This window comes from Podarcis filfolensis (genome assembly GCF_964270895.1).
Source record: "Podarcis filfolensis genome assembly, chromosome: 7".
Taxonomy (NCBI): Eukaryota; Metazoa; Chordata; class Lepidosauria; order Squamata; family Lacertidae; genus Podarcis; species Podarcis filfolensis.
Window position 1 is genome coordinate 17,072,136 of NC_139603.1, and position 25,181 is coordinate 17,097,316.

At 42.0% G+C, this 25,181-nt stretch overlaps 2 protein-coding genes across 7 annotated transcripts in view; both read right to left on the reverse strand.

Annotated features, from left to right (window-relative positions):
• The window catches only part of CDH18 (cadherin 18), a 614,393-nt gene that overhangs the window by 163,645 nt on the left and 425,567 nt on the right, over positions 1-25,181 (reverse strand). The window lies entirely within an intron of this gene.
• LOC310767171 (huntingtin-interacting protein K-like) lies at positions 13,231-13,753 on the reverse strand. Its single transcript, XM_083624132.1, has one exon. It carries the CDS (start codon positions 13,727-13,729, stop codon positions 13,352-13,354), a length of 378 nt encoding a protein of 125 aa, XP_083480258.1. The 5' UTR covers positions 13,730-13,753; the 3' UTR covers positions 13,231-13,351.

Sequence of the window (25,181 nt, forward strand, 5' to 3'; positions counted from 1 at the left end):
TGCAGATGGGGGCTTCTACTACACCCAACAGCAGATTTTCTCTCTCTCACACAAGCTTACTTTGATGTGCTTAATATAAAGTTTGAATAACAGTACTGGCGAACTCAAAAGCTTACATAGTAGTTTGTAAGTCTTGGTTGGTCTTAGTAAAAGTTGCTTGTTTTTACTGTACAATGGTACCTGAGGTTACAAACTTAATTCATTCCGGAGGTCCGTTCTTAACCTGAAACCAGTCTTAACCTGAGGTACCACTTTAGCTACTGGGGCTTCCCGCTGCCGCCGCCACACAATTTCTGTTCTCATCCTGAGGTAATGTTCTTAACCCAAGGTACTATTTCTGGGTTAGCGGAATCTGTAACCCGAAGTGTTTGTAACTTGAGGTGTTTGTAACCTGGGGTACCACTGTTGTCTTTGCTGCCCTGCTTTCTGTGTGGTTGCTGGGAGTCAGTGCTTGATCTATGGGGCTCTCCTTGCTTCTGATCTACAAAGCGGGGTACTGTTACCACCACAGCCACAGGAGATGCAACATATTTGTCAAGGAGCTGGCTAAAAGAATCAGATCCATTGGTTCTAGCAGGTTCTTGGCTTACTTGGCTAGCTTTGATAATCGCTCACTGATGACTGATTGTTTCTACAATTGATAAAGGATTGCGGTGGGAAGTATACAATTCACCTTGTGCAGGAATTCAGTAGGTTCTACTCAATTTGCATTGGAAATCACATCATTGTTTATGAGAAAAAGCACTGAAGTAGTCTTCTGCTTGCTCTGGTATCCCATTTAAAGGGTTCTCAACTCATGCAGCAGTAATTTTCTACGAAGTGTTCACAAACTGGTAATCTATGGCTGGAAGTGGGTGTTAGGAAGTCATTCTTCAAAGAAACAGAAAAGACGTTTTCTTTAATAATTAGGAGTGATATTCCAGGCTAATTGGTTACAGCTGCGGATGAAAATAAAAAAAGGGGAAGATGCAAGTTGCACTTGCCTGCATGAGGAAAGAGTACCCATACATTGTGAGTTTATACCATTGTGGAAAGATGTATGCAAATAGTTTTGTATATAGTCACAACTAAAGTGCTTGTGAACCAGCCAAGAAATAAAGTAACTCTTGACTGAGCATTTTGCACAAGTCTCATAGTCTCTTGTCTGCTGCCAGGAAGAAACTCTGCTTTGTTGTTGTTTAGTTGTTTAGTCGTGTCCGACTCTTCATGACCCCATGGACCAGAGCACGCCAGGCACTTCTGTCTTCCACTGCCTCCCACAGTTTGGTCAAACTCATGCTGGTAGCTTTGAGAACACTATCCAACCATCTCTGTCGTCCCCTTCTCCTTGTGCCCTCCATCTTTCCCAACATCAGGGTCTTTACCAGGGAGTCTTCTCTTCTCATGAGGTGGACAAAGTATTGGAGCCTCAGCTTCACAATCTGCCCTTCCAGTGAGCACTCAGGGCTGATTTCCTCACTGGAAGGACAGATTGTGAAGCTGAGGCTCCAATACTTTGGCCACCTCATGAGAAGAGAAGACTCCCTGGAAAAGACGCTGATGTTGGGAAAGATGGAGGGCACAAGGAGAAGGGGACGACAGAGGACGAGATGGTTGGATAGTGTTCTCGAAGCTAGCTGTTTAAAATGGTTTATAGAGGAGTCACTACACCAGCAGTGAGCGCAGTAGATGTGTGAGGGCAGCAACCTTCAATAGTGGGGAGCTGTGCTGATTGTCTACACAAAAGCAGCTAAACTACAGCAGGGGCCAAGGCCTTTGAATGGAACACTGGACAACAAAAATGCTTTTTACACATCGCTTTGTGCTTTTTAAAAGCATTTTTCTAAGAAACAAAGCATGCAAATGTAACAGAGTGCTTGTTGATTATCTACCTTTGCCTCATTGGTTGCTCTGTATTTCTCCCCCCTCCCATCCCAACCAATTAGTGAGCTCAAGTTACATAATGCAGTTGCATAACAAGGTCATCCCTGAGTTGAAACTCATAATTTTTCCCGAAGTTACAAATGGTCGAGGAAAGTTCCTCTCCCTGAATAGTCAACTTCAAATTTGCACATGTTGACAGCTAACTTCCAACTCATTTAATTTGCTTTGACAATCTTGACCTGGTTTAGCTTGCTTGAAGAACTTCAGCTAAAATTGTTTCCTCTGCTGTGGCAGCACAGTGGGCACATAGCAACCAAATCCAAGCTATAAACAGCTGACACAGAGCCCCTCACCTGAACTTGTATGACCTCAGTGACTCACATAAGATAATAAACATGGAACCCAGATGAGGACAATGGAACGAAGATGAGATCAGGGCTTACATTTCTCAAGACATTTTCTTCATTTGGAGCCACAAGTGTGAAAAAAATTCACCTAGTCTATCTCAGTTTTTACTAACCCTCTTACTCATCCATAGATATATATGTGTGTGTGTGTGTGTGTGTGTGTGTTTTTTTTAGGTAAAGCACCAACTCTCTGCCAATTAACAAAAGCACCCCTGTATGGGGAGCTGAAGACAATTCTTAAATGTCACTGGTGACCAGGCTTGGGGATATTTAAAAGCCAATTATGTTCCATTGAATGGTGTCCTATTAACTTTTGCTGTTGAAAGTTCTCCCACATTATTCTTTTTTTTAAGTATAGAGGGTTTTAATGACAGTTCAAGCACAGAGAGGCAAAAAACCTACTATTGTCTCAGCACACTTGCTTCAGTTCCTTATTAGACATAAATCAAAGGCACTGGTTCTCATCCAGTTTCAAAACAATTCCACCTCTGGTCTTACTCTTCTTGGGAATCAGGTGAATGACTGCTTGAAAGCCTGAATCCCCAATAGTTCTATTACTATCAATAGTGCTGGTCAAGAGTAAGTAATGTCAAGATCGAGGCCATTATCTATCACAATGCTAATACAGTGGTACCTCAGGTTAAGTACTTAATTTGTTCCGGAGGTCCGTTCTTAACCTGAAACTGTTCTTAACCTGAAGCACCACTTTAGCTAATGGTGGCTTGTTACTTTGTTCGACCTAATACATCATTTGAGACTGGAGCTCTATCTAAGCAAGTTGATTTTAATCCTAGGGATCCCCATGCTGTGTTTACCATTTGCACATACAGTGGTACCTTGGTTCTCAGACTTAATCCGTTCCGAAAGTCTGTTCCAAAACGAAAGCATTCCAAAACCAAGACGTGCTTTCCCATAGAAAGTAATGCAAAAATGGACTACAGTGGTACCTTGGATTAAGAACTTAATTCGTTCCGGAGGTCCGTTCTTAACCTGAAACTGTTCTTAACCTGAAGCACCACTTTAGCTAATGGGGCCTCCTGATGCCGCCCTGCCTCCGGAGCACGATTTCTGTTCTCATGCTGAAGCAAAATTCTTAACCTGACGCACTATTTCAGGGTTAGTGGAGTCTGTAACCTGAAGCATATGCAACCTGAAGCGTATGTAACCCCTTAGTACCACTGTACTAAGAGGCAAGAGCTGGATTCTTGTTAGGCATATGTGTAACCTCCATAGAAAATTTGTTATTTTAGTTCCACTCAAAATTCCATAGGACTTATTACAGGAGCCTGTTTTGGGCTCACCACACAGTAATGCTGTTTGTCCAGTCAGCTTAAGCTCACATCTAGTCCATATTTTTAGGGAATCAAAAGTTTCCATTGATAACTGGAACACAATCTGAACAGCAAATGACCTGGCAAATGCAGATGATGAATTAGCTACATAGACGGTTGAATCTGACTGAGGTAAAAATTTAGCAGGGATTAGGAGAAAATGTAACAAAACAGAGAATCAGGGAAGAGGGAAGTTTCTTTTTCTTAGAAGAGCTTGTCTCAGCATGATCATATATAGTATGCAGGAATAACCAATCAATGCATCATAATAGATACTAGGGCTTGATCAGTTGCTAACAGATTACAAACAGGAAATTAAAGCAGCTTTAAATGCAGATATTGAGTGGGCAACAGAGTACAAAATATAAAAGACAAAATTACAGCTGAAGAAATTTGCTTCAACTTTAGCTTTAGGAAAAATCAAGCACCCACCCTTGGGATGTGATAAGCCTTCTCTAACTCCACTTATGAAAAGCTGTTTGTTTCTCCAAAAATTCTTCAGAGGCTTTCGCTTTTGTAGCTTTGGCAATATTTGCTTAAAATATCACTACAGTTGGAATATTGGAAACAACATTAGCTTTAAGCTGTTCCTGTGTTAACCTAGATATACCAGTCAGGGATTAACAACTTTTAAACCTACCAAAACAGTTAGGGGAGTCCAGAAAGAGCTTTATGAATGTCTTTGCTACATAACTAGATGTGCAAATCCGTCAGGGATGTTAAGTATCTCACAGGCAACAAGCCCTGGCCAGTGGGCCATTTTTTCCCCATTATCCTGTACCAGCTGATGCATTTCTCTCCTACGCTTATAGTATAGCTAGAGAATCTGATTCATCTGAGCATGTCCAGAGTACATTTACCCTCTCATTCAGTAACAGTGTTGATTCCAGGCAGAAGTGAGACCAGGCTCTTCTAGGTTGCCAATTGCATTCTGTTGGTTTCAAGAAGTCCTGCTCCCTAAATGTTTTTGAACTGTTTTGGATACATATAAACTGTTTTAAAGTGGCTTCTGAAATAAATTTACCTGGGGTAAATTTATCCAGGATCTTAACATAAGTTTTTGACAGAGGTGCATATTTATCTTGGTAAAGCTTGGGACTCAAAGAAGATTTTAAGAGGCGCAAGGAGCTCTGTCACCACCATTACCCAGCACTACTACTCACTAATTTCGAGCTTCACTGAAGTGAGAAACCCTTCTGAGACAGCAGCACTGCTGCCGTTACGTAGACTTTTTCTTGTTTTGAAGTTGAGAGTTCTGCCTCAGGACCCTTTTGACTTGGTTTCTACAAATCTGCATCTGTCTGTCTTAAACACTGTTCTTGTCATCAAGTCAGAAGCTTGCAGAACCTGATTGCAGTATCATCTGAGTCATTCACCCTGGCAATGTGGAGGCTAGCTTGAAGCTGGAATTAGGCAACTGAAATGCATTATGCAAATGAAGAAAGGTGTTTTGAGATGTACTTCAACTTGCATTGTAGTTGTCCAGCATTATCACATCGGGAAATCAAGCAATTCATTTTCATTTATGAACAAAAGCATGGAGACGGGGAGTCTTTATTGTTATTTCTTCCAGAAGGTAAAGACATAAGCTTTTAAGAAATTGGATTTTTTTTCTACTCTATGTTCCCAGTGCTAAAGAAAAATGAAGAAACAAGTTCTGCATCAAGCCCATACAAATTATCGTCCACAAAGTGTAATGCAGTCCATGAACCATCAACATTGCACAAATTGAAAAGATGGGAGACTGCCAGAGGCAGGGTTGAGCCAGAGGTCTGGGCCAATGAGGGAGCTGTCCACCAGGTTCTGGATGAAGGGAGCTGTCCAGTGATACCTAGTGCTGAATCAGCAAGACTAAATAAGGAGAATCAAACGGAATTGAAGACTGCAGATTTACAATGGACTCTGCTGCCCACCTCTTCCTGGAGCTCTGAAGGGCCATGAATCAAAGTTCACATCAGTGCTTGCCTCCTCCTGAGTATGACTGACAGAAGAGAGACCCTTGGTTATCAACTGGATGCAATGTATCCACGGCTAGATTTGGGCACAGGCCCACCGTATCCCATATCTGTGGCAGACAATGGAAAGCTGGGGCCCCTGCTAGCCTGCTGGCGCAGGGTGTCACCAAAGGGCAGCCTGCAGCTGTCCTTTGATGGACATTAATGCTGTGGTCCCAATCTGTGATGACAATTGCAGTTAAATTACTCTTACCAAAAGAGGTTTAAAGACTCTCTCAAGGCAAATCTAAAAAAAATGTAGTATCAACACTGACAGCTGGAAAACACTGGCCTGTGAGTGCTCCAATTGGAGAACAGCCTTTACCAAAGGTGTCATGGACTTTGAAGATGCTCAAACTCAGGATGAAAGGGAGAAACATGTTAAGAGGAAGGCATGCTTGGCAAACCCTCACCGTGATCAACTCCCACCCAGAAACCTATGTCCCCACTGTGGAAGGGTGTGTGGATCCAGAATTGTCCTCCACAGTCACTTGTGGACTCACTGTTAAGACCGTGTTCATGGAAGACAATCTTACTTGGCTACGAGTGATTGCCAAAGAAGATCTTCTCTTAGAAGAAGTTCTTATCAGCTTCATGTCCTGTGCACAACTGGGTTCTGGTTGATGCTCAAGTCAGTACACCAGGGCTTTATAAACCTATTTTTGTGTCTGCTTGAACTGCAAAGAGAGGGGGGGGAGTTGTCAAGCATCACACAATATGTGACTCATAATCTGCATTCAGATTGATGGGTCACAAAGTTTGCTGAGCAAGCTCAGTTCCCAGAAAGTTTAGTTTCTAGCGCTGGTTAATAAAGTTCAGTGAAGATGACATTGTCCAGGGGAGGCAGACAAATTGGGAGATGGTATTATCAAAAGTGAGGACAGGAGCTCAGCCCTAATACCAGATGCCTCACACTCAAGGTGGGAGCAGAGGCAGGTGATAATTCCATTCAATTGTTTAGCAAAATTAAATTAGAAAACTGGACAATGCTTGCACCATCATTTTATCCCAGGACATACACACACACATGAGATAATCAGTGCTTCCAGTTCTGGGTCTGATTAGAGGAGGATGAGTAATTTGTTAACTCACATTCCCTGCTCTCAACTCAACTCAAAAGAAGAATGTCTGAGTAGAGGGAGGGATTGTTTGTCTCTCCTCACCCCAGCAAGGAACATATGCAAGCACACTCTCCTTATTTATTTAATCATACTTTATCAGTCCCTTTTCCCATGCAGCTCAGAGCAATGCATATGCAGTTATCCCCTTCAGTGCTTGAATTATAGCTTTATTTCAAGACCAGACCAGACTTGTATATCCAGTCACCATAAGCTAAATTCATGCTTAGGGTAGATAACACTGAATTCAACAGCTATGACTAACTTAAGACCACTGAGTTGCACTCAACCAACTTTCACACAGATCTTTTTAAAAAACAAAACCTAAGTTAGTAATGGACATTGATTACAATGGGTCTACTCTGAGTAAAAGGATAGTCGACTTCAGTGGGTCTGCTTTGACTATTGCTTAGTTGAGTGCAGTCTCATCTCCACAGATGTGTTAAACTAGCAAGTTTGACATAATTTTTCTGCTGGCAAAGCACTTGAAGAAGTAACTTGAAATAATTACAGTCAGTTATAAATTATGAAAAGAATATATTTATTATAATTGAAGCTACATCTTTAAAATAATGTGGCCTAATAACAAAGCAACAAAGTTTCACCACAGGTGCAAAACTGTAATAAATACTTAGTTAAAAACAAAATTTAAGATTAACTTTTGTGCAGATTTTTTTTTTTACTCCCTCAAAATAGCCTGCATGCTTTCAACCACAAGAGAAACCTCATGGCATCCCCCCACCCCGTATTTTGAGAAGAAACTCCTTGGTGATTTTTAACTCAACTTCAGTAGCAATATCTCACAACTTTTCTCTCTACCTTCATAATCTCATGGGCCCTTTTCTCATTCACATCTAAAGTTTGCTTTAGGGGAAATTCAGAGGCAACTCTATATTTTACCATCACAACAGTGGTGTGGGGTTGAAGACTCCACTGAGATTCATAGTTGCACAGAGATCTGAACCTCGCTCTTCATAATCCAAATCCAACGCTACCTGGAGATTCTCACCGCAAAAGCAGGTAGCTTAGGAGGACAGGTGAGTGACCACTTGTCTCACCAGGTGGTATGCATTGTATTTACAAACACTTGATGGGAATGAGCACCAACTACACCCTCTTGGCAGTGACACTGCCACTCGCCAGAACAGGGGTGGAACCAGATGAGGCAGATATGTTTGGGAGAGCTCCTGGTTGGTGGTAGCAGCCCCGCAAGTGTACGCAGCAGTTTGACCACATCCCAATGATCACAGTGCTGCCATCATGCAGACATCACTGCATTTCCAACCCATTGCTGCTACTTTACTAATGTCTTGTTACACTGAGGCTTTTGAGTCCTTGGTTGTGAGTCCTGGAAGACGTGTTCCCTACCTTGCTGGCCCTCATTGACTTCCAGCTACAAAGGCTGAGGATGCTGAACAGACTCTTGGGCTGGGGTATTGTTTAGGGGGTTTTCTTGGGGTGGGGGTTGATGATGTTATTGGTATTATTTTTTGCATTATTTTAGTTCAATTTGGTTGTGATTCTTTGATATTTTATAAGGTTCCCTGGCCAGAATCCCTCTGACAAGATTTTATATCTCCTCGCAGACACGGATAAGTATGTGCCCTGGCGTGTAGCACTCTTTGCAACTGCTGCTAGGAAAATGAGAGCAAATTATATAGCCAAGGTAGCCATCAACTGTAAAGGAGATGAATTTATCTGACCCTCTCTATCTACATCAGGCTATGCTCTATCTTTGTCACCAAACTCCGAGTATAAATTGCACACTGTATTAATTGACATTGTTTTTTGATATATTAGTGGCCATGTGATGATTTTAGCTTATGAATTTTATTGTTTAATGTCTTGATCTGTATATTGGGGTACTTTTATAGCTCTGTTTAGAGTATGCAATGTTTCGATAATATAAATGTTTTTTGTATCAATCCAGTATACTTTCTTTTAATTGTTGAATGATTCTGTGTACATTGCGGCAGCCTTTGGCTATGTGCAATAAAACTGACTGACTGACTGACTGATATTTTATTAATTTCTTAATTATTGCCTTTGTTCTGTTGTAATTATGTATTTGTTCATGTTGTAAGCTGCCTTGAACTTGGTTTGAATGCTGGAAAGATGACATGCAAATATGTGTGTATGTATGTTTTGAAAAGAAAAAGTGTTACCTGTGGGACAGAAGCTGTGAACCATGAAAGGAAGCCCTGTGTCAATTAATTTTCACATGGCCATTTTTGCCTGCTTTCAGGACTTTCTCATCACTCTCTCAATAAACAATCCAGATGGCATAAAAAAAAAACCCCAGATGTTTACACTGCTTAAAAACTACATCACCTGGGTCTAAGGGATGAAATAGGCCAAGAACTATGCAGTTTGGCTTCCCTATAGCCTCTCCCGTTAATGGTATTCTACTCACACAAGGGCAAAATCCATTCTGTACTGTGCAGAGGAATGGAACCAAACTAACGTGAAGATTAACTCATGCTTGGCCTCCAAGGAGGAGGGGTGGGGATGAACTCCTGAATTCAGTACTGGAATCTCAGGTGAATAAACACAGGGAGGGATTACAGATGCCAACATATATCCAGGAGTTAGTGAAACCCAACACTGCATTCCTCCCTTGGTGAAATCCCAACAAGTGAAGGGAATCAAAGTGAGGAATTTAAAATAAGGAGACAAGACAATGCTGAAGGGTTCTCAGAAGCTTAAAAAAAGTTCTTTTCCTCCCAACAGCAGTTGCTGCCAAGCAAATAAATAAATAAAGCAGCACCTTCAAGAACAACAAATAATAGCCCAAGAGACAGCTGGAGCAAGGCAAAGGGGGGACAGATTTAAAACTAACTCTATCTGTGGTGAAGCAAATAAGCTGTCAAGCAGCCACAATGTCATATTCGGTAGCTGCATATACTCTAAAACATTCTTCCCCTGAAAGATATTTTTGGACAATGATTCTTACCAGTCCCAGCCTGCATGGCCAATGGTCACAGATGAAGGAAGTTGTAGTGCAAAACTGTATGGAAGATAGAATTGCATCCCACAATTCAGGACCAGTTTACCTTAACTAGGATGGTTGCTTCATAGATGAAGAATCGGGGAAGGGAGAATACACTCCTCTACACACACACACACACACACACACACACACACATGCAAACTACATGGAGACAGGAGCTCTCTCCCTCAGGAAAATTATGATTATCTAGATCCATTCTAGTCTAGTTTCAAGCCTGGTTTTAGCATAGAAAAAGCACTTCAGCAATATATCAAGTGTGAAATCATTACAGAAGTGGGCTAGTCCCCCTTATTTTCCATGTAAATTAAAATCTGGGTTGTCTTTCTTTTTAACATACCAGGCACCCAACAGACTTGTGCCCATATGCATTGCACTCCAAATCTCCAATGTAGGTCTCCGTGTGTGCACGGAATGAAAGGAGCCTGTGCTCACACCCATTTGTGCAGCTAAGTCACTTCACAGGAACCTGGACCCCAGAATATGGCCAAAGGCACATGAGGTTACTGTCTTGTTGAATAAGCAGGCACTAACAGATTTTTGTTGTTACTGCTGCTGCTGCTGCTGCTCCTGTTGTTTATCTACCCATGGTTTTGAAATAGCCTAGTATAAATGATTCCCATATCACTGTTATTTGTGGGAGTTTTTTGAGAGAACATTTACATGAGCTAAAATAATTGTGTGGGAATTCATTCTTCAAAGAAATAGATAAGCCATATGGATCCCGCTTCCTTCTCCCCTCAAAAATACAACCGCCTTTGTCCCTCAAATCAATTGTGTGTGCATGTAAGTATGCCATTGTTATTTATATTCTGAGAAATCTATTCTGGAGGTGCTTTAACGCATTATTTTTGTAAACAGCTTAGAAACTATTGTAGTTAAGTGGCACGTAAAATGTTTAAAGAAAACAAAATAAATAAAATTAGAATTGTCTGCTCATTTGGACTGGTTGAGAGCTAATCAAATGAAGCTCAATCCAGATAAGACTGAGGCATCCTTAGTGGATGGTTCCCTAGACTGGATAGGTAGGATTCAACTTGATCTGGAGGGGGGTTTCCTCCCCCAAAAGAGCAGGCAAACAAATTGGAAAAATTAGGAAGTGAAAGCATCAAATTTGTCCATCCTTATTTTATCCTGTATTTTGTCCATCATCATTTAAGTCAGCCTTTTCCTCCCAATTCCATACTGCTACTTTTGTTCCAACCAGGAGCCACAGAGAACTCACCTTCAAAATTCACAGTATGTCTTTTTCCTTAACAACCATAATGCGACAAAGTTTTAACGTTAGCTTCCTACGCTTCGCAGTCAAATTCCCCAGCTCTTAAACTCCCTCTTTTCATATAAGCTTCCTGAATGTTCAGCGTGTAACAGAGCATCCATCAAGCTATAATTCGAGAAGTAATGTTTATGATCTTTTATTCCCCTTGAAAGATGCCAGCTTCTCCTAGCAGACCTCATCAATCCACAGAACTCTCAATAATAGAAGCCTCTCTAAACACTGAACTGGAGAAGGACTAAGACACACAGAATTGTGGTTAGAATAACTGGACTTGAACCAGGGATGCCTGAGACTAAATACGTACTTAGCCATAAAGCTTTTGATGAGTCACACACACATCTGGCTCCAACTACCTCATTGAGTTGTTGAGAGGTGATAACATGGGGTGGCTCTCATGTTTTGCCACATTGTGCTCCTTAAAAGGAGCAATGGGGTATAAAAGTGAAAAAGTATGTATACCTGTACACAGGGCCCTGTACCCATACTGGGATGACATGAATGCCTACATGCAGAGAAATACGAACACGATTCAATGAAATCCAGATAACCTCCCCTTCCCAAAAGAATCCCAATGCATTTTTCCAATGAATCAGGAACAGAATCCTAATGTTCTCCTCTGTTCCTTCCTTAGGTAATCTGTATGCAGGTGTGAGGGAGAGATGGATAAGCGCAGGATAGTGTGTGCAGGCCTGCCATTCCCAGGAACTGTTCATATGAATTTCAATAGAGGAAAATAGGGTGCTGATGAGTGCCATTCCAATCTTTCCATGCATAAGCACCACCTTTGTGCTTTACCTCAGAAGGTCTTTTCCTCAGAAGGTCTTCTGCTGATTCCCTCACTGCAAGAAGTGACGTTTCAGGGAACCAGGCAGATGGCCTTCTCGGTAGTGGTTCCCTCCCTGTGGAACGCCCTCCTTTCAGATGTCAAGGAGATAAAGAGCTACACAACTTTTAGAAGATATCTGAAAGCAGCCCTGTATTGGGAAGTTTTTAAAATCTGATGTTTGATTATGTTTTTATATATGCTGTAAGCCACCCAGAGTGGCTGGGGAAACCCAGCCAGATGGGCGGGGTATAAATAATAAAATTGTTATTGTTATTGTTATTTTATCATGTCCCTTCCCCACCTGCAATAAAACCCAGGTATTTTTGCTACATTGTGCACTAATTCTGCTCTCTGGACAAACACACATATGAGCTGATGGTGGGGCAATTGCAACAGTTCATTAGGATAGTACAATGAAGCCCTCAGGGTTTTCTTCTTACAAACAGCAAAGATAGCAGAAATTACTCAAAGGTGTAAAGAGCAACCTTCTAAAACATCAACAACCCCACCCCACCCACCCTCTCTCTTCTGTTACACATTTGACTAGAAAAAGATAACAGCTCCATGAATTCCAGCAAGTTAATTGCTGATCTATCAGAACAGATTCAGTGTTGAGTTTGATTCTTTTAAAAGATGAAAGCCTGAATGTTGTTTTCTTTCTTTCTTTCTTTCTTTCTTTCTTTCTTTCTTTCTTTCTTTCTATGTTATTTTAATTTAAATAAGACATCTCCATTCCTCCTCTCTGCAAACTTCCTACGCAGCAAGCAAACTCAGAAGGATGCACCTTTGCATACAGTTGACCTGAGACTCCACCATTGCTTGGCATAAGTAGGAAGAGAGCTCCCTCCCTCAGTAACAGTCTTTCTGTCTTTTTCTCCCAGAATAATGATTCCAGGATTACTACTCCTAGTCCTTCACAGTATCAATATGGCAAAGGACGTCAAAGCAGGACATCAAAATAACTTATTCCAATTACAATAGAAATTCCAATATCTCTGCATATATATTTTTCAATTCGTTATTATTTAACGTGGAGTTGGAAAACTTGCAATTAATGCCTATTGGTCACCATAGCCACATACTGCATTGTATTTCTGCGAAGCACTGTGCAGTGAAATCAGAAGCAAGCCCCACTGGGCTCCAAAGGAAAACATCTATAGGATTTCAGCCTTAACCATACAAAACTGGAGCATGAAGAGGGAGAAGCATTCAAAGAACACATGCTATTGGACTTTGCTTCTGCCAGAAACTCTTTTTTCCTTAAACTAATATTTTTGGTAGTGAAGGCGGACTGATCTAAAGTTGCTTCAACCTCCCTTTACAGGGAGGAGTCAGGCTAATACCCTGCCCAAGAAACAGCAAGTGTTTCTTTCATATGACCAGTGCTTTTTTTTTTCTTCAAAAAAACAAAATTGGAATATTTATTCCAGCAGCTTTAAAATATATGCAAAGAACCTATGCAGAAGAGGCCAAAGAGAGGCTATCTCCTTCCCTTGCTCCCCAAAAGTCCACCTAGCAGCTGGCCCTCAGTTGGTGAGGGTAATCAGTGCTTCCACCAGGTTCCCCATGTGTTCTCGCAAGCTGCGTTCTGCTGCTGCCCTGGATATTTCCATCTCATTCATAATCAACTCCAAATCTTCTTTCTTGATTGTGACTTTGGCCACTTCTTTTTCCCGCTCCTGCTTTGCTTTCTGCTCTCTGGATCTTCGGTCTCCAATCACTGACACCGTCGTTTCCAAGTTGGAGCTCTGGATCTCTTTCTCCTCCGCATAGTCGGTGATGTGCTCAAGGTCGGCCGCTCCGCTGTCGTGGTTCCGTGGCTTCTCGGCTTGTCTCTCTCCGCTGCCTGCCGAGCCATTGGGCTCTGCTTCTAACTCAAGCTCAACACCCCCTTCAGCTGCCATCGCTCCGTCTGCCTTCCGCGCTCGTTGCGTGGTAAGGGGCGCTTCCGGAAGCTTTTTTCTAAAAAATTGTTTAGGGGTACTCTAAGCTCAACATAAAAAAAAACGAAGATCATGGCCACTGGGCCCATCACCTCCTGGCAAATAGAAGGGGAAGAAATGGAGGCAGTGAGAGATTTTACTTTCTTGGGCTCCATGATCACTGCAGATGGTGACAGCAGTCACGAAATTAAAAGATGCCTGCTCCTTGGGAGAAAGGCGATGGCAAACCTAGACAGCATCTTAAAAAGCAGAGACATCACCTTGCCAACAAAGGTCCGTATAGTTAAAGCCATGGTTTTCCCAGTAGTAATGTATGGAAGTGAGAGCTGGACCATAAAGAAGGCTGATCGCCGAAGAATTGATGCTTTTGAATTATGGTGCTGGAGGAGACTCTTGAGAGTCCCATGGACTGCAAGAAGATCAAACGCATCCATTCTTAAGGAAATTAGCCCTGGGTGCTCACTGGAAGGACAGATCATGAAGCTGAGGCTCCAATACTTTGGCTACCTCATGCGAAGTGAAGACTCCCTGGAAAAGACCCTGATGTTGGGAAAGATGGAGGGCACAAGGAGAAGGGGACGACAGAGGACGAGATGGTTGGACAGTGTTCTTGAAGCGACAAACATGAGTCTGACTGAGCTGCGGGAGGCAGTGGAAGACAGGGGTGCCTGGCGTGCTCTGGTCCATGGGGTCACGAAGAGTCGGACACGACTAAACGACTAAACAACAACACTCTAATTTTCCTACTCATATTGAAATACTGCCTCTCAATGAGGCCAAACTGAGATTCACAAAATGTTTAGGGGTATGCGTACCCCCTGGAAAAAAAGCACTGCATATGACTATGTAAAAACAGAAGCCCCTATCTGCAGTCTGAAGTGCCACCATCCAGAAAAAAGGTTTACCATTTATTTCTATTGTATCAACTAGTTCTAAGAGAAAGGAAAAGGTGAAGAGGGGAGATTGAGGAAACAGTGCTTAGAGCACCTTTCACCTCATGCATTTTGCTTTAAGGTAAGGGCTATTGGCCAGGATGTATAGAAACACTCCCAGAAATGTTGTTACTCTTCTCAAAAGAAAACATTGGCTTCCATCAGAATTCCTTGAACGTTTTACCTGGGAAATGACATCCAAATGCACTTTCAAGATTTCACTTTAGGTCAGCCTGGGTGATAGACAAGGGGTGGGTTTATCAATATATTTTGGACTCCTTTAGTATTCCTCTGATATTTCATGATATTTCACTCCCAAATTCAATTCCACATTCATTTCAGGAGAAATGTCTGTAGCAACTCTAACCCTGAGTGTTGTCGTCCTAACTGCACTGAACCATCCAATTTTGAAAGGAAGGAATTCACGGACTTCCCCCAACCATGAACAGAATTCTGTTTTTGCTCTAGCAGCATAGGCCTATCTGACAATACCCTTGAAGCATTTACATACTTCTCTGTCTTGATGTTTAGTAAGTCATCAGTAAACATGGGCATTCTTGCATTTCAACAGGGCCCTTGTTCTTCTCCACCTAAATTATGCTTGAGCCACTGGGGTGTAGCAAAACAAAAAAGAGGCTCTTCCAAAGATATGTCCCTCACCGGTAAAATTTGTCCCCCGGTGCCTCGCCAATTTTTATTGTAATTAAAAATAGCGTAAGTGCCCTTGAACATAAAACGGATGTGTTTGTGAGCATTTTACCTAATTTTGATACAACAATTGAAAGAAGCCATGCATGCAGAGGATCTAATGAGGTGAGGAAGCAATTACAGAGAAGTCAAGATGTTTCAGATCTGGCTCATGAATCATTACCTTCCATACAGAGTAACATAAACAAACTACCCAGAGAAATAGAGGAGAAGAATCATACGCATAGATACACATTTTTCTCCTCTAATAGTCAATGATGTAAGGGAGAGAATATATACAAAGTTCTTGATGCTCAATGTCTGTGTTCCTGTATTAATTCTTGACCCTTTTTGTTTCAGGTCAGTTAAGCATGGTAGCCTCTTTGCCTTTTATTTAGCAGAAAATCTGCCAGTTTTCAGGCATGCAAATAGGCCTGGCAGAAAATCAGGGTTTTGCACAATGTCTGCTTACATCACAAAAACACTGATGGCTCCCTAAAGCAGAAAAAAAACACAATAATAATTCCTTTGGTAGTTCTTAGGTTGAAAATGACTTTGAGAAGCTATTTCACATTCGAAAAGGTACCTTTCCCTCCTCTCAGCTTATAGATGGCATCACTCTCACCCTCACTAGAAAAGTGATTCAGTAGCATATAAACATTTATGGGGGGGGGGGGAGTCAGTCATTTTCCACTAACTTTTGCTGTTACTTCCTATGGACTCTCTATAGAGCTGGGCATTTTGAAAAACGTCAGATACATAATCTCCCTGATCTTGGGCCATACATACACAGAAAAGGGCTTTAGTGCAATTTCATGTTAGTGGTGCTATGTGCATTTCCCCTAGTTTAAATGCTAGGTGTTGGATAATCGCTAGTATTCTTATTTATCAGTTGGGCGGTGAGAGGAACATGGATGGCTTAATCCCACCTTCAACTCTCCGTTCCTTACCTCAAACAGTTAACCGGTGCTGTTTTCATACGTATTTCCACCTTCTTACATACTGGAATTGCATATCTGGGAGACTTGCCTGGCAAAAGTTCATAGCCAGTTTTGCAATGCAGATCTCAATCATCAATGTTCATCACAAACATCATTTACGACTTGTTTAATTGCATCTTGTACATTCAGTCACTACTTTGTTTTTCACAGATTGGGGACTATTATGCAGAAAAGTGAATGCGTGGTTTAAGCCGTGGAAGCAGAAAATCACAAATACTGTATTTACAGCACCCCCTACAAGTAGTTACTCCCATGGGTTTGGGTATCAACCTAGAACCACAGTAGACCTCCAGTTTCTATACTGGTTATCTAGTATGTAATGCCCTTGAATTCAAATCCAGGCAGGATCTGGGGGAGAAACCATGGCATACCAGTTGATTTTAAAATTTAATCACAATGCCCTCCAAAACCCACCTCCCCTAATACCCCAGTAAAGGGATGGATCCCAATCCATGATGAAAATGCTCTGCCCATTTCGCATGACTTTGGAAGCTGCATTGCAAATCAGGGCAAGTGGATAGCAAAACCATTCCCATCTTGCCAAATAAGAGAGTCTGGGCGCATGTGTTAAGGTTGTCTTGCATTTCCCATGTTCCAATGCTATGAGTGGGCAGTATTTTCACCCCACTGCCTCAATACCAGAAGTGAGAGAAATATGCAGGGTGGTTTTACACAGTGGCCTTAGTTCATATGTATTGAATAGGGCAAGGGCAAAAGAGTCAATTGGGTCTTTACATGCAGGCTGGAAGCAAATTGCTACTCCAGCTCCCATGACCAATTCCAGTCTAGTTTTTGCAGTATTTTTACAGCAAAATGTGGCCCCTAAATCCATTGGAAACCACTGCTTGTAACAAGCCACTGTTAACATCAATTCCCATCTTCACACTGAAATCCTGTTCATGACACTTCACAAGTTCCTCTGAGCTAAAACTGACTCAGTTCCCTGTGTTGCATTGTTCCTACTATGTGCTGCTTAGAGCCTAGAAACTCACATACAACCTTCTGGCTGCCCACTTATGGATCCAAGACCATTCCTTTGAAGAATTATATTACTTTGTCTAGTCTCTATCAATTTTGTAAAGGCGGGTCACTTATCCAGACTCTTTGCTACATGTTATGCCTTCTTACAAAGCAATATTCTTGGGTCTCAGACAAGTTTTCATTTTCATTTCGAAACACAATCACCTCCTGATCAAAGAAAACCCCCTTAGGGAGCAAGATGAGCATTATGCATTAATCTTCCATTATCAGTGCAACAGTTTGCAATCATCGAATACTGTAAAATGCAGCATCTTCAAACTGACTGCTACTGGATCACTGGTGGAAAGTTTGGTAAACACCTTACATTCATTTCCTTCTGAGTAGCAGGTGGCTGAACGGAACTCATTGTGAAAGCAGATTTTTTACTTCCAAGTCACTTATTTTTGCCAGATGGAAGCATCTCTCCAAAATCCTCTTCCATCACCAAACGAGCTTAGCTGATATGACTGTAGCCCAAGTTTTATCTGCAGGATTTTTTAATGCATATTTAAATGCATGCTTAAATATGTATTTATTGCATATATGTGTTTATATTTAAATACATATTTTGTCTCAGTGTATGCATTTCTGAATGGAAGATGCAAGTTATGTTTATACACTTTAAAAATGCAGACCAAACAAAATTCTCCCTCAGTCCAAAGTCCTAAAGGAACAGGGTAGGAATCTCTCATAAGGTTTTGCCTTGCACTTGCCAAACTGCAATTATGAGAGAAAGCCGCAACACTTACATGGGCTTAAATTAGTAATGCAGGTATATTGAGGAGCATGTTAGAAAAAGAAATAGATGTCTCAGGAGCCTTGGTTCCATCAGAAATGCAAGATAATAGAAGAGGCTTTGGAAGGCATGTGGTGCTTGCATAAAACTTTCTTTTTTATTTCCATTATAGCATTCTGAAGTAATACAGTGGTACCTCGGGTTACATACGCTTCAGGTTACATACGCTTCAGGCTACATACGCTTCAGGTTACATACTCCACTAACCCAGAAATAGTGCTTCAGGTTAAGAACTTTGCTTCAGGATGAGAACAGAAATCGTGCTCCAGCAGCGCGGCAGCAACGGGTGGCCCCATTAGCTAAAGTGGTGCTTCAGGTTAAGAACAGTTTCAGGTTAAGAATGGACCTCCGGAACAAATTAAGTACTTAACCCGAGGTACCACTGTAAAATAGTTTCTGAAAGACGTTCCCATCTTTCTTAAGCAGCTAATTTTATTATTTGAAATTCAGAATTTTGGGTTTTTTACTAGATAGACTTGCTGCCAATGACTGTCAGCAACTCCAAGGCTTAACCCAGAACCCTGTAATATGAAACTAATGGTGAAAGGCAAAGGACCTCTGGATGGTTAAGTACAGCCAAAGGTGACTATGGGGTTGCGGCGCTCATCTCGCTTTCAGGCCGAGGGAGCCGGCGTTTGTCCACAGACAGCTTTCCTGGTCATGTGGCCAGCAGGACTAAACCTCCTCTGGCACAACGGAACACCATGACGGAAACCACAGCGCACAGAAACACTGTTTACCTTCCAGCTGGAGTGGTACCTATTTATCTACTTGCACAGGTGTGCTTTCAAACTGCTAGGTTGGGAGGAGCTGGGACAGAGCAACGGGAGTTCACTCCATCATGGGGATCTGAACCACCAACCTTTTGATCGGCAAGCCCAAGAGGCTCAGTGGTTTAGACCACAGCGCCACCCATGTCCCTCTATCTAATAATCCACCATGAATTTCCTGTACTCAGGCCTCAGAACCTAATGACAATGCAGAAGGGAACAATGATTTGTTATACTGGTTCCTGAAATCAGCAAGCAATATGAACATTCTGGATTGGCCAGGCCAGCTATAAAGTCTAGGAGCCTGGCCTTTTTATTTTTCTTGGTCAACAGAGGGATTTTTTTTTTTTTCTGTTTGCTCCATATCATGTACCAGCTAACTAAGCTCTGGGCTCAAGGATCATGAGCTAGAAACACTCAGTGTTTAGATTTGGGTGCTATTGCTTATGGCCACAGCCCGACCCTCACAGCATTTATGCTCATTTATGCTTTCAGTTTAAACTACATTTTTACCTGCTTAAATCAGGGGTTGACAAAAGAGTTTAGGAGGAGGTCTGGGGTCATCTCTGGGTCATTTGTAGTGGATCGGGGGTGGGGTTCCCTAACTCCCAATATTTTAACAAGAACAAGTAAAATTGTAGCTAACAAATAAATATATCTGTGCCATAGCTGGCCTTGTTCTAAGCACTCATGAGCCTCTGCATTCCTCTCCCCTAAAATACAGATAGGTATTGGTTGCCATTGACCAAGTACAGCCCTGCTAACCAGTTTTAGAGTTTTGTGTTCACATCCCTGATTTGTAGTAATTCAGATGATTCTTACTCATATCTGCAGGTTAGTCCAATGCATGGCTTGCAGTGGGTCCCCAGACATTGTTGGACTACAACTCCCATCATCCCTGAGCTCTGGCCTTGCTAGCTAGGGGTGATGGGAGTTGTAGTTAAACAACATCTGGGATCCCACAGGTTGAGAAAGGCAAAGGATGGAGTAGATAATTAGCTCCACCCACTGAGACACCATTTTGCTCCTGGTTCTGGTTGGTGGACCTTGCAGAAGGGATGGAGAGATCTTCCCAAGTTCAGAGTGCCCATTTCATCCCACTTTATGTGGATTTTTTAAAAGAGGGCATAAAAGGCTCAAATTTAAATTGTATGCATTATTATATGCATTGTTGTACATATTTGTGTGCATTCCCTCAACATGCTTTCCCATAAGGCACACATTTTTACTGTAAAAGACATATTCTTGTGCATACTTTTAGCACACTGAAACTATATTGCAAAATCTGGAGAACTGCATAAGCCAATTCAGAGTTGCATTCTGGACTGCAAGCAAGTCTGGGTTGCTCTACCAGATAGGTAATAGATGTACTCAGTTGTGGACTTGTGGTAGGGGTTGGAATAATCACTTTCTGTAACTATTTTTGCATTTAATACATTAACCTTGCACAGAGCCTAGGGCTTGCCGATCAGAAGGTTGGTGGTTTGAATCCTGCAACGGGGTGAGCTCCTGTTGCTCGGTCCCTGCTCCTGCCAACCTAGCAGTTTGAAAGCATGTTAAAGTGCAAGTAGATAAATAGGTACCGCTCTGGCGGGAAGGTAAACGGCATTTCCGTGCGCTGCTCTGTTTCGCCAGAAGCGGCTTAGTCATGCTGGCCATATGACCCGGAAACTGTACGCCGGCTCCCTTGGCCAATAAAGCGAGATGAGTGCCGCAACCCCAGAGTTGGTCACGACTGGACCTAATGGTCAGGGGTCCCTTTACTTTACCTTAATAACTTTAAAGTACAGTGGACGCTCGGGTTGCGAATGTGATCCGTGCGGGATGCACATTCACAGCCCACAGCACTGCATCTGTGCACACATGGGTTGTGATTCGGCGCTTCTGTGCATGTGTGACCCCCGAAACCTGGAAGTAACCCATTCCAGTACTTCCGGGTTTCAGCGGGTCCATAACCTGAAAAAACACAACCTGAAGCGTATGTAACCTGAGGTATGACTGTATATCTGTAGCGAAGTTGTCTTCCACTCCAGGAAGAAAAATTCCTTAAGCTCATGGAAGTATATTTAACAATGAATGTCTGCAATCAATCATGGTCCAGAACCTAGTCACATGCCTGGATTCTCTCTCTCAGGCGTATATTTCCACAGAAAACTACAGCATGAGAATTACTATGATACAGCAATTATTAGCACATCATTCCAAAAGCAATTGAACCTGTTGCAGTTAAAGGTCTAGAAGGTAGTATAACATTATTTCCAAACTTCTTTGATTTTAATGGATTATAAAATAGTTTATTTGCCACAACACTACAAAACATGCACACTGTCCGCTGCTTCCAAGAAAATCATCTCACTCTTTATAATGCAGTCCATCTTGTACACCAACAGAATAGATGAGTTAAAGGCATTTTTCACTTTCTTCTGCCCCCTGCAAAAAGCATCTAAAAAAACAACATTATACTCGTTCACTTCTTACCAAACCTCTTTCACTCTCTCCTAAAATTCATGTCAATGACTTGGGCATTACATTTTCCCTCTCCTTAACATTATGCCCACCCACTGCTGCTCAAAAAAGGAGCCTAAATTAATTTCAGAGGTGATGTGAATCCACTGCCAGCTAAAGCTGTATTTTCATTTTCCCACTTTTAAAGAAGGTTGACCTTTACAGATATGATGTGATAACAGCTTTCCATTACATTTAGCATGATTTAGATAAGAGGTCACTTTGCTGTCATGCCCAATCATCTAAACCATAATTTAGTATGAAATGCATGGACAATAAGGAGGGAGGTGAGGAAAGCTAACGTCAAGTGATAAAACGAATGTAGGTAATAAAGCTTCTAAAATCTGACAATGGGTTATGTTGAGAGTGGTGGAATCATAAGGTCTCACACTTAAAATGTTAAAGGTAAATGTGAGGTGAGACATTTCTGATGTATTTCATCAGTACGGCTGCTCTTACAAACGGGGGCGTTAACACTACAGTCCCTGCATCGTAGAAAATCAGGTGGGGTATCATACAATTGAACCCCACTTCCTGCACAATGTTGGGGAGAAAAATTCTAGCCTGCCTTTCTACTGCCTTGCTACTTTTCTACATGCAGGGTTTTTGCATGCGTTGGGGCCGCAAAGTCCAGTGACTCAGAAATACAGGGATAATTTTAACTACACAATCAACTGATTATTATTATTATTATTATTTTATTTATACTCCACCCATCTGGCTGGGTTTCCCCAGCCACTCTGGGAGGCTTTCAACAGAGCATTAAAAACAGAATAAAACTTCAAATATTAAAAACGTCCCTAAACAGGGCTGCCTTCAGATGTCTTCTAAAAGTCAGATAGTTGTTTATTTCTTTGACATTTGATGAGAGGGCGTTCCACAGGGCGGGCGCCACTACCGAGAAGGCCCTCTGCCTGGTTCCCTGTAACATTGCTTCTCACAGTGAGGGAACCACCAGAAGGCCCTTGGAGCTGGACCTCAGGGCCTGGGCAGAACGATGGGTGTGGAGACACTCCTTCAGGTATATTGGGCCGAGGCCGTTTAGGGCAGGCACAGGCAAACTCAGCCCTCCAGTTGTTTTGGGACTACAACTCCCATCATACCTGATCACTGGTCCTGTTAGCTAGGGATGATGGGAGTTGTAGTCCCAAAACATCTGGAGGGCCAAGTTTGCCTATGTTGCCTATGCCTGTTTGAGGGCTTAAAAGGTCAGCACCAATACTTTGAATTGTGCCCAGAAATATACTAGGAGCCAATGTTTAGATCTGTCCTTGACAAGTAAGCTAGTGCTAGAGTTTGTTTTGCTTTTTCCAAGTTCTTATAAGGTTCAGAGACATGGTCGGAAGGCTGCCCATTCAGATGTTTTGTTTAAACATACAAGGTCTGGATCTGGTCAGTGCGAGATGAGAGATTACCCAAGAACTCATGTGTCCCATCAGGCAAGGAAGGACAAATATGTATGTAATAAACTAAATACATCCCTACCAGCCTCTCAACTATATAATCATGCCTGGGAAGTTAATTAGTTTAACTCATTTATTTACATTATTTGTTAGTTGCCCTTCATTCAAAGATCTTGGTGGGGGTAGCAGCAAAATTCAGCAAAATAGGGCAGCCATACATAAGACCATAAAACACAACAAAGGAAAACTTCAGCAACAACTAAACATCTCAAAATCCTGGCTAAAAAGCTATGGTTTGAGCTTGACACACAAATGCCATTAAAGTAGTTGTCAGATGAATTTCAGGGGCAGGAAGTTCTAAAGCTGTGAAGCCACCACAAGAGAGGCCTGCCTGCACGCCATAACCTAATGTGTTGCTCCTAGTGGGCAGGACACTAGTCCCTAGATGTTCTACCAGGGAGGCGCTCTGTAGAATCCTGCAATTAGAATTAATCCACCTGGAAGTGACATTTCTCCAGGCCTTCCCTGTGATGGAGCTCCCTGCCTTGCCATGCACCTACTTGCATGTATGCAGCCAAATCTCATGATTCTGCAACAGGCATAGACAAACTCAGCCCCCCAGACGTTTTGGGACTACAACTCCCATCATCCCTAGCTAACAGGACCAGTGGTCAGGGATGATGGGAATTGTAGTCTCAAAACATTTGGAGAGCCAACTTTGCCTATGCCTCTTCTACAACTATCAGATCAATTTTTGACAAATATGAGGTTCCTGGTCCAAGTCGTAGCATCACTGACCAACATAATAGCAAAAACCATAATATAAAGGAGAACAGTCGAAATCGTGCCCATTTGCTAGCAGAAAACTAAGGAGCCATTCGTATTATGACAGTGCACACCATGTAAACCATTTAAACCAGAGAGTTGTTTAAACCACCAACTTGGTGCTTTATCTAACCCCACATTAACATTATATACTTCTCCTTGGCATTCCTGCCTACCTTTTTAACAACCACTTTGTCCATTAAGCAGTTATTGTGACCTTCTACATTACTGCACTATGACACTGAAAAGCAATTAGGTTGAGTCAAGCACTGGAGATGTTTGGTTACATTTATTAAGCAATTAGCAGTCTGGAGTGGCTCTGTTGCATTGTCAACTAGCGGTGAATACCCTAACTGTGACTGTTACAAGGAGTGAGCCTTGCAATAAGCGCTCGCAATAATACTGCCCAAGTAATAAACTGGAATGGCCACATTAGAGCTGGACAAATTAGTCCATTAATATATGTCCTGCTGTATATTTGCCAGCACTTTTCATGGCCCTAAGAAATAGTTGTTTACCAGCCTCAAACTGTAGCCGAGAGAATAGCATACCGACATAGCCTTGCTTGTTGCAATATTGCAGCAATTGTCAACAAGAATAAAGACAGGGTGCTTTTTTATGTTGCTTAAAGCACTCAAACCTTATTTTAAGTGAAACATTCTTTCTTCTTCAGCTGACCAGGTGTGCTTCTTTGCCCTTCCTGTCTTACTAGTGGTTGTTTCTTAAAGGGTAAATAAAAGTGATTTCTCAATCTACAACTGAAGAGGAACATGGCTGGAGCAAAATAATCTCACAGCCTATTTCTTCTGAGTTACTTTTAGCTGTCACACTGCTATGAAATCTAGGACACCATATACATTTGCTTATACCAGGTTTGAAAAACTAGCAAACCCTTTACTACTTAGAGTAGGCCTCTTCAAACTGTGAACTATCACACTCAAACCAGGGAATGTATGCTAGCTTACCATGTTTAGGAAAAGCCCCCAGGAAGGCATGGGGGAAAGGGAGATATCAAGTCTTTTGCAGACTTCCAAACATGGCTGGCAGGCTGTGAGCAGACTGATAGGTCACAAGCTAGACAAGCTCGTATTATGGAACAGCAACACATATTCTGGTACCACTTTTCCTGGCTATGAAGATAATGAACAGCACCCAGGCTGGAGCCTAAAGGGGTCATACTTCTTCCCTATCCATGTGCAGTCCTCTTTCTGTCACTTAAAAAATCTTATTCAGTAGCTCTTCTGCAGCACTCAAAGGGAGTGATTGTTAAGTATAATTGTTCAATTGACACTGAAATGGAGAGTGCCTGTACGTATATTGCTGAAAAAGTTTAACATTGGAAAATTCCATTGAAGCACACTGAAGCTCTCTAAGCTTCTGAGTTGATAATTAACTGTTGGTGTTCTCTGCTAGCACTCATGTGAGTGTTTAACCCTGGATCATGTGATTAAGGTATTCAATTGCAAATCTCAAT

What these genes read in the sequence shown, in the direction of transcription:
- LOC310767171 (XM_083624132.1), bottom strand. Translation starts at nt 13,729, where the DNA reads ATGGCAGCTGAAGGGGGTGTTGAGCTTGAGTTAGAAGCAGAGCCCAAT.